The following is a 10,000-nucleotide window of genomic DNA, read 5'->3' as shown; positions in this document are numbered from 1 at the left end:
CGTTGCCAATGCCAAGATAGAAGTAAAAGAGAGGAGGTTTCGAGAGTAATAAATCGACAAACAGTAGAGTACATCCTTGATGGGTTGGGTTCTGTTTCACACACACACACACACAGATAAAACTGGTATAGCGGAGCAGGAGCCTTTATTGTGTCGGGGGAAAAAATGGAAATTCTTCTACTGCAGAGATTGGCGGTGAAAGCCTCATATGAATAATGCTGGCAGTTCATATACAATAGTAGTGTGCCAGACATCTGGCTGATAATGTTATGGTATGGTCTGTATGTGTGTGTGTGTGTGTGTGTGTGTGTGTGTGCGTGCGTTTACGTGTGTGTGTGTGTGTGTGTGTGTGTGTGTGTGTGCGCGTGCGTTTGTGTGTGTGCACATGTGTGTGTGTGTATGTGTGTGTGTGTGTGTGTGTGTGTGCATGCATGTGCTTAAGTAGTTCATCCTGAATACTCATTAATGACAGATGATCTTTCTGGTAAATATCAAGGCCACATGTGAATTTGTGCTCTGTGCAAGCTATCAGTATAAGACATTGATGCATTACCTCTGTATCTATGTCTGCAACTGAACATTATCTTTACATTGATGATGCATATTTTCTTTGAACTTGCCTTAGCAGTAATCTGAAAAATCAATCAAAATTAAATGAATGCTTTTGCTAAAATTGTATACATAATAAATGTAGTCTTTGTCTTAATACAGGTAACGCAAAAATACGCCTGCAGGATATTTTGATATCCTACTGTCATTCAACATTTACATCAACATTGTATTCCTATTCCCGCACATCTTACCATGCATAAGGCTTCATGCTTGTTTCCACTGATTTGTACCATGTATAAAAAGTCAGATCAAATTGAGTGTCTAGTTGTTGTTAACCTGGCGGAGGGCTGTTTCCGCTATCGGTGCAGGTGGGAAGTGTGGAGGCCATCACAGTGCGTGGAGCAGGTGGCCCATGAAGGTACTGAATCGGTTGTTGGAGTCCACCATGGTCTTGTCGCTTCCGGAGAGGCGCAGGAACACCTGATCCCCTTTGGCCAGCTGCAGGATGGCACTCCCATGGGCAGAGTCAGTGCCAAGCATGTCCACTGCGACCGCTGTCGCCACCACCTGGTGAGAGAGAGGAACAGCACCCTTTGCTACCCTTTACAAGCCATCTGAAATTAGTTATAAAACAAGCCCACACATCCAATCATATCCAATATTAATTGTGGTCTAGAAGGAGACAATGATGGATAATTTACAGCCAGACATAACACCAACTGGCTTGTAGTTGTTATGTGCTGCCAATGTATCCCACATTTTTCAAACACCAAACCACCCCATTTTAGCCTGACGAGCCAGACCCATATTAAAATGTAGGGTCTGGGCACTCACCGTTCGCAGTGCTCAGTCCGAGGGGCGGGATAATCAGTTGTTTTTCAAATTCCCACTGCACGCAATAGGACAGCGGCAGCGCTATGAGTCCCATGCGTTTCCAACCAGCGGAGCTAGTTGGCTAGTTCAAACGTTTGCCAACTTAATAAAAGCTTAACTCGTGTCACACTGTTCGCCAGCAGCAACATCCATCTTATTTGTTTTCAAGTAGCAGGGAATTCAAGCCAAACCGTTGCAACTCTGCCATCAATCATTATGTTAAGCCCACCTAACAACTCTATACACGATTTCATTGGCCTGATTAAGTTTCGATTTCTGGAGCTCACAAGCCAGCGGAGAGTCGCTAGACTAGCCCTGGCAGCAAATGTAATTTGCTGCCGCTAGGGGCGCGTCTAGATTTCTAGGCTAACCCCATTTATTGTCATTACCAATTATTTTAATGGTGACAATTTAATTGACATTTGATGATGACAACTGATACATTACCTTTAATCCTTACATCATTCTGCAATTTGCAATATAACATAATCCTACAGTGTCCTTAATATCAGATTGGAACTATCAAGGCAGTGGCTTAAACAACATCAACTAATGCAATGCAACCCATATCATGCCCCTTCTGCATAAGGGATCTAGATGTGAGGCCATACTAACTATGTTCTCCACAGAACATCTACAGTAGATGTGAGGCCTTAATGAATATGTTCTCCACAGAACATCTAGATGTGAGGCCATACTAACTATGTTCTCCACAGAACATCTAGATGTGAGGCCATACTGAATACGTTCTCCACAGACCAACACAAATTATCTGATGCTCATCTGCATTCCTGTTGATTTCCTCCTGATTGTTCTCTTTACAGTGGAGGATTTTCCCTTTTTATCAATTTCCAACATGCTGGGTTCATATTTATTAAATAACAAGGGGTACCCAATTCATCTAAAACCACCAAAAATGGTCATGCTCCTACCTGCAAAAACAACATTAGCGCAATACCAGGCATTCTGGGCGCACATTCAAAATTCAAAAGGCAGATGAGTTTGAGGCTTTAACATGTTGTTTTTGAACTGGTTCCTTCATACTCTTCAGCTCTAGTAATGATGAACAGCACAGCCTAGGGCTTTTGCAATGAGGAAAAAGGAAAAGATATCCGCACACTGTCTTCTATGCTCCCAGTTTAATGGTAGGCTACAATGTTTCAACCACTCAGGTACCTGACAAAGACCTGAGTGGTCGAAACGTTGTAGCCTACCATTAAACTGGGAGCATACAAGACAGTGTGCAGATACCTTTTCTGTTTCTATGTATTTGCTAGTATCCAGCACCTGTCACGCGCACACACACACACACACACACACACACACACGCACACGCACACACACACACATTTTTCTAATAGATGTGCGCACATTGCTACACTACCTTTTGTAATGAGGAAACACGTGTACAACGTGAACAGTTAACAACTATCGGGTTGAAGATAGGAACAGCTTCATTGTCAACATAGAATTGAACTATTGCACTGACTACACGATTCCAATTTGTGAAAATGTATGGACTCTTAAAATAACTCGATAGCTCATACACAGCCCTGGCAATGTAAGTGGGACACAAACATAGAGGCTTGGACCAATCCAATCCAGAGAGTCAGGAGGGGTGTTTTTTGATTGGCTGTTGAGCTTGAATATCAGCAACCTTTCACAAAAACTGAACCGTTGACTCTTGACTGACCTTTCTTATCTAGATCCTATACTTCCTTGACTGACATAGCTGGCAAAATGAAAGTCAAACAGGTAGTCACTGTCTACTCATTCAAAATACAGTATATGTTATTGGCTCACATTCTATTCCCAATTCACAACACTTTATCAAAATCTTTTTTCTGCAATAAGTGGATTTCTGGATGTCTCCAAGCTCACCTTGTCACCTGACACCAGCTCCACCCGAATGCGCTGGCCTGCCTTGAGAATGTTGAAACTGAAGTGGTAGACGCCAGCCCTGGGGCTGGTGAACTTCCCCGTCAACGTGTCGTAGGCATCGCCAACGTTCGTCACGACGTCGGTGAACCTCAGCACAGCGTCTCTGCTAAACTCCTGCGTCAGCGCCGCGTAAAAGGCCACCGCTCCACCTCCGGTTTGCCTTCCGGAGCCGGGGTGGCCGGGTAGCCCAGGAAGCCCCCGGGGGCCTGCCTTTCCTGGGGGCCCGGCGGGGCCAGCGGGGCCCCCAGCACCAGCACCTCCAGAGGAGAGGGGGATGACGATCCCGTTGGCACCCAGGCTGTGACAGACTCCCCCGGGCTGGTATGGGTCACAGACAAGCCGGCAGGCTCCCGGATAGGTCTGTGCGTTGAGTCCAGCGAACCAAGTGTATGCCAGGGTGAGAACACCCAGGGCTAATGTTGCGCCGTGTAAAGCCATGTTAGTTAAGTGCCCACTAAGGTCAGTCAAAAGCCACAGCTATGGAGAATGTGCTGTGGCCATCTGTCCGGTTATTTGTCTTCACAGTCAGTGAACTCTGTACCTGGAATTTACGTGTACAGAGGGGGAGGTGTGTGTGTGTGTGTGTGTGTGTGTGTGTGTGTGTGTGTGTGTGTGTGTGTGTGTGTGTGTGTGTGTGTGTGTGTGTTGGCAGGTAGTTGGAGTAGAGGGTCAGGGGCCAATATCTATTTTCAGCTGCTGTAATTTCTGGCAAATTGGAAATACAGGTTGACCATGTTTGAGCTGTTTGTTTACCCTTTACATTTTGGTGATATCTATATAATACCACAATGACAAGATCAGTGGGATAATTGTTTTATAATTACCTGCTTTTGTGAACTTAATTTAGTCTGAGTGAACCCAAACCAATCTGTGAGCACATTTGAATAAGCTCTGCAGATCTGTCTGGCCACCCTCTAACTCAAAGCCATTTCCAAAATCACTAAAGAAACCAGAAGTGAAATTAAACTCGATTTGATGTACCGATAAAGTTTAATTTCACTGCTGGTTATCTCCACGTTCGGACAATTGTATCAATTCTCAGTTGAGAATCGGTCCAGTGTAAGCCAGGCTAAAGTGATTAGGGACATACTTAGTGAAATGTGCTCATGTATTTGAATGTGTGCACCCTCCTCTACTGGCTCTAAATACAATTCCAATTTTTTTGTTATTTCTATATTAGAATTCACGATTACAACCTAAATAGCAGGAGTTTTTTTGTTTGTTTGTTTCTATTATTTATTTAGGGGAGAAAATAAGCATGTGTTCAGGCCTATGTGCTATTTGCGACGGACTCCAAGCATCGCTGGCATCGCGGAGGTCACACTATAGCAGTACAGCATCTGGCCACCAGAGGGTGTTCGGGCTCTACTGCTGATAGGATACACCTGTCACTGGATTTTGTTCTAATAACACGAGGTTCATTTAGAGGGCCACAGCAAGAGGTTTTTTTTTTGTGTTATGAGAACATTATGTTAACCATCACCATGTGAATGCAACTAGGTTTTGTCTGATGGCGTTGTTACTTTAAGGAACCTCGAGGCCTGATGTCACCGCTGCGCGCACCGGGGCTGATCCAGCGGCAGTTTGAGTTCGAGCCATGACGTCGACTCCGCAAAGCGCTCCCCTGGCAGACAGCGGAATCTCACCGCGCTGGCGCATACACTCGGGAACAGGTGGACAACAGCAGAGGCAACGATGAAAGGTAGGCCCTGTCCTCACGCAGCCTTCATGAATTAACTTATTTCGTTAGGTCCTTAGACCCACGCTTGCTATAGCCAATGCCATGCCCATGTTGGATAGAGGATGGATATGGATTTGGGAATTTTAGTGCATGCTACATTAATTAAGCAGCGCACCACTTATGTGTCCATTAAACAGACTATGATTATGAGGGACGGTCGTGGTAAGTGTTACAACCTTCTACGTTCAGTGGAAATGGTAGTAAAACCAAGTATAACTTTGTTTCAAAGATGTTTTATACGTATAAAATACCAAACAATGCCCAAATTCCAATGAGTTGGTGATTGTATGCTAGTTGACCTTACATTGTGACTATCCATCTCGCATTTGAATGACTATACTAAGATATCTGTTGTCTGAACTGTCGTTTTGGAATGAATAGGCTGAACAGGAAATGTAACTTCTATAAATATCTCATGGTTGTTTTATTTGGGTGAGCTTCTGAGGTTGAGCGGTGGACCGTTGAAAAGGTTTTTTTTTTTTTTTCTCCATCCGTACTCATTGCCCTTAACCTGCTGTTCAGTGTAGATCCACGCAAGTTGGTAGTTCATGATAGGCACTAGTACGATCCTATGCCTGCAGACTCATGGTCTTAATCAGTCTCATGTTGGTGGGTCACTTTTCAGATTCTCCTACACAAACAGTGGAGCACGAAGAAGACGCATCTCCTGGAGAGGAGACTATGGGTGAGTTGATGATGATTTTTGGTTTGTTTGACAGTCTTGTGACAACTGTAACAACTCTCTTGCTTCTCTCGACACTATTGATCATAAAGGTGATAGGATGCTTGGGCCACTCAGATTTCCAGTAATATCCATTGCATACTGTGATCTAATATGATTAGATCATTTCATAAATTACAGAGTAGTAATGTCAGAGTATTGGAATCTAGTCTATGACCACCACGACCCCACAGACACATTTACACATATGCACAAGAGGAATATACTTTTCAAGTCACTTTATAAAAACCCTTGTGCAAATCATTCCTGCAAATTCCCTGCATTCAGAGCTAACTGAATCTAATCCATTAACTGAAAATGCAAAAAACGTCTTTATTGTTGGTCAGTTTCTTGAAGGAGATTCACTTCTGATGGGTAGAAATACAGAAAATCACAAATAATCTGCTACAGCATGATAAATCTAATATGGCCTAAGGATTACCTGACTAATCCATGTTTTAAATTAACCCACCGATTGGCATCAGATGAGCAGGCGCTCTGTTACATTTTTTTGTTCACACATTATTTATGTATTTTCTGTTTTTCACATATTAGTAACCGTACAGCAGAAAATTACTCAACTCCATTCATGTGGTGATGTGACTTACGTCAAGTTCTTATCACATTAGTTCTTATCATTGCCATATTGAGTGTGGATGTGATGACTTTGGCTGACGCAGTTCAAGCACTTCGCCTGCATGGTTGAAGCTGTTTAGTCCCTGCCATGCTGTAAGAAGACTGTTCAGTTTTTCGCAAAAGTAAATATGGCTGTGAAAAAAACTTTTTTAATGTTTGCAAAGTTTTGAAAAGTGAGACTTGTGGAGATTTATGGTCAAATGAATTTAACAGATGGTGTTTTTGAGACAAAGTGACTAAGGTTGGTGTTGACTGCAAACTGAAAATTAGAATGCACCGACAGATAAGTGGTAGAAAATGAGGAGTTGCCAACACTGTCATGTGCGATATGTTTTATGCAGAGATTGAGTATTGCATTGGCGTTTGTGCATTAGTGATGAGATGCACTACTATCAAACATAAACTCTGTGCTAGGCTGACGAACATCTAGACCAGACCATCCCACACGTATGAATGCAGTAGGCCCATTTGAATTCTGAAAATCTTCTGCGGCCTACCCACTAAGATATCGCATCTCCATTTCATCCAATCTCATTTAAAATATTGTTTGACATTTATTCATTTCAGCCACTTTTAGACACTTTTATCCAAAGCAACTTACATATGTTAAATTATATTACGAGGGCTACTGTCTCCGGAGCAGCTCTGGGTTAAGTGCCTTGCTCAAGACCAAAAACGGTGGAAGCCGGCTTAATGCCCAGGACTTTTCAGATCAGTGGCTGCTAGCCCAGTTTCTTAATCTCACTACTACCGCCCACGTCTGAACGTTGAGCCAGGCCAGAGCTTGCATGTTGAGGACTAACGAGAACCTCTGGTGAAATTTTTTTGACTCAGACCTGAGCTGGAAAGGAGCCACGCCGAAGGTGAGGGAGGAAGAGGAGGAGGTGAGGGAGGAGGAGGAGGAGGAGGAGAGGGAGGAGGAGGAGAGGGAGGAGGAGGAGAGGGAGGAGGAGGAGAGGCAGGAGGAGGAGGAGGAGGAGGAGCCCGGCAGGCAGACTGACCCTGAGGAGAACGACAGGGACGGCTCGGAATCTGGGGGTCCAGAGGCAGGTGTGTTGTCAATCCGCTCATCTTAGCTAACACACACACACACACACACGCATGCGCGCACGCACATACACATAGCGGTACATACACGCACACACAAACACGCACACATACACACACTCACACATATATAGAGAGGGCAAGAAACACATACACACACATCGGCACATGCGTTTGCACACACACACACACACACACACACACACACACACACACATATGTTGTGCATACACATAGTGTGCATTAAACTTCTATTCACTCACTCTTAGTTTCATCAGCTGTACACACACACACACACACACACACACACACACACACACACACACACACACACACACACACATCTAATCTGTATATCATATCAGATATGGTTATAAACTTATGATGATATGAGGCTCGTGGCTGCTATGCAATCTATGCAAGAAATCTGCTGTAGGGTGGTATGGCCTAACCTTTATATGAGGGGATCAATAGAAGCATAGATGGTAATGATATATATCATAGTATATTCTTTTTTCTTAACATTTCAAAATGCATACTTCTGATATGCGTTCTTTATTTCGCATTTTTTTGTTACACAACTGACTCATTTGTATTTCACTTTCCTTTGTTACAATTATCCATAAAGCTTCTTGTTCTTGTTGTACCTGCTGCTTCTTGTTGTACTTGTGCAACAGCAAATGTAACAACTGATTAGCATTTTAATGATGCATGTTTACATGTTGAGATCAGTGGACAGCATTCAGTGCAATAGTCTCACTTTGTCCAGACCTGACACGGGCGCAATGAGGACAAAGTCTGCTCTAACTTTAGGGAAAATTCATATCATTGATTCCAACCTGAATGTGTTGCTTTACTGTGGTTTTAATTTGCTGTATAAAGGTGTAATGGCAGAGTGTGCTGTGTGCATGCATTATGTGAAAGGTGCTCAGGTGCACTACTTGTTTCTCTGTCAGCTGTACAGTTTAATTTACACATTAGGCTATAGAGTGACTTGGCCACTGCAAACTGCTGTTGCACACACACACGTGCGCGCACACACACACACACACACACACACACACACACACACACACACACACACACACACACACACACATACACACACATACACAAACACACACATACACACATACACATACACATACACATACACACACACACACACCAAGGTGCAAATGTATGCAGTGACACATATACTAAAAGCTTCATTTACACTTCACTACATAACCTCACACATGCATCCACCGACACACACATATACACATACACACACACACATACACATACACACACTGGCCCACACATTCCTCAGTTGTACTTGTTGAAACTGTGCGCAGTTTCAGACCCTGCAAAGACACTCACTAACATCAATAAATGTGTGTGGTGCCTGGAAGCCATTTTGGTGCCTCACTCTTTCTTCTGAACAAGGCGGCCTTCCACGCCTGTGGGTACTGATACAAGGCCTCTCGCCTTGGCAGGCTAGTACAGTTGCAGCTGCGACTCTGCAGCGAGCGAGCGAGCGTGCGCGTGGTTTAGGCCGTGCCGTCTGACTTTTCCCGCGCCGAGTTGAGTCGAGTCACGACAGCCATCCGAGTCGTTCTGCACCTCTAAAGTTTCCATCGCACCTCTAAAGTGGCGTTGCTCAGCAAGAGGAGCCACTTCTCATTCTCCTAGCCGCCGTCGTGACCACACTGTGGTCGCTGGAGCATCGCGAGTGCTCAGCAGGTGGTGGGTGCCGACGGGACCACAGGCAATTCTGGCTGTGGGTCAGGGGTGAGGAGATATTTCTATGTGAAGAAGAGATGAACGCGCGCACACCTAAAATAGTCTTTAGAGAAAAATAAATGTAACAAGTCGAGGGTAGAGGGGAATGTAGACAGTGATCTTCAAGCAGGGATCTTTCGCACAGAAGCATATTTATTAGATGGCTGGTTTTTTAGACAGAGAAAAGGTTAGTCGTGTTTGAAGCGGATCTCGTTTGTATTTTAGGGACCCTGTGGTGGATGTTTGGACCATTTCTGGTCTGAAATCGGAAAGTGACCAAGATGTAAGAGCACAGAAGAAGAAGAAAAACCGTTGTCTATGGCTTTGACAAGGGCTGGCTATTTCGAGCGTCTTGATGACCGACTACTAGGAAGCTGAGCTTACTGGAATCCAGACTCTGTGAATGGGGGGTGACTCTTCACTCCTGTGGGGAGCACATTTGCTTGCATGGACAGAATGATGTAGAAGTAGAACTTGTTTACATGGTAAGCAGAAACGACGTGGTGCCGGGAATCATGACTAAATGTTTTTTTCTTTTTTTTTTTCTTTGATGATTCAAGTAGTGTTCTCATTCTCTGCCAAGCTGCCATCTGCCATGACTAGTCTGGCTAAGAGCCAGCAGCTTTCTCTGTATCCTCCAACCATATCAATTAGAGTCTTCATTTTCACACCATCTCCTCTGTGTATGACATTTCCAACACCATCCGCCTCTTTATACCTAG

The 10,000-nt window shown here is 44.1% G+C and overlaps 2 protein-coding genes across 4 annotated transcripts in view; one reads left to right on the top strand and one right to left on the bottom strand.

Annotated features, from left to right (window-relative positions):
- Positions 1 to 128: 128 nt before the first annotated feature.
- On the bottom strand, positions 129 to 3,897 carry LOC121717949 (complement C1q-like protein 4). The gene is made up of 2 exons (XM_042102674.1): positions 3,307 to 3,897; positions 129 to 1,119 (listed from the first exon to the last, which is right to left on the bottom strand). Exons 1-2 carry the CDS (start codon positions 3,802 to 3,804, stop codon positions 940 to 942), a joined length of 678 nt encoding a protein of 225 aa, XP_041958608.1. The 5' UTR covers positions 3,805 to 3,897; the 3' UTR covers positions 129 to 939.
- Positions 3,898 to 4,656: 759 nt separating this feature from the next.
- The window catches only part of LOC121717947 (zinc finger protein Aiolos-like), a 17,415-nt gene continuing 12,071 nt past the window's right edge, over positions 4,657 to 10,000 (top strand). The window contains exons 1-5 of one of the 3 annotated variants that reach the window (XM_042102671.1): positions 4,657 to 4,808; positions 4,896 to 5,068; positions 5,733 to 5,792; positions 7,299 to 7,348; positions 7,403 to 7,514. In XM_042102671.1, the coding sequence (XP_041958605.1) occupies positions 5,062 to 5,068; positions 5,733 to 5,792; positions 7,299 to 7,348; positions 7,403 to 7,514 (229 nt within the window). In that variant the 5' untranslated portion in view covers positions 4,657 to 4,808; positions 4,896 to 5,061. Of the gene's footprint in view, positions 5,069 to 5,732; positions 5,793 to 7,298; positions 7,349 to 7,402; positions 7,515 to 10,000 lie in introns of all 3 variants that reach the window. The other 2 variants (XM_042102670.1, XM_042102672.1) reach the window with 2 other exon arrangements.

This window comes from Alosa sapidissima, chromosome 9, assembly GCF_018492685.1.
Source record: "Alosa sapidissima isolate fAloSap1 chromosome 9, fAloSap1.pri, whole genome shotgun sequence".
NCBI classification, from domain to species: domain Eukaryota; kingdom Metazoa; phylum Chordata; class Actinopteri; order Clupeiformes; family Clupeidae; genus Alosa; species Alosa sapidissima.
Note: the sequence above shows the minus strand (reverse complement) of the source record. Positions and strands in the feature narration are given on the sequence as shown.

What these genes read in the sequence shown, in the direction of transcription:
- LOC121717949 (XM_042102674.1), bottom strand. Translation starts at nt 3,804, where the DNA reads ATGGCTTTACACGGCGCAACATTAGCCCTGGGTGTTCTCACCCTGGCA. An exon ending in AGCTGGTGTCAGGTGACAAG is followed by an intron (nt 1,120 to 3,306) that starts GTGAGCTTGGAG and finishes CTCTCTCACCAG; the next exon opens with GTGGTGGCGACAGCGGTCGC.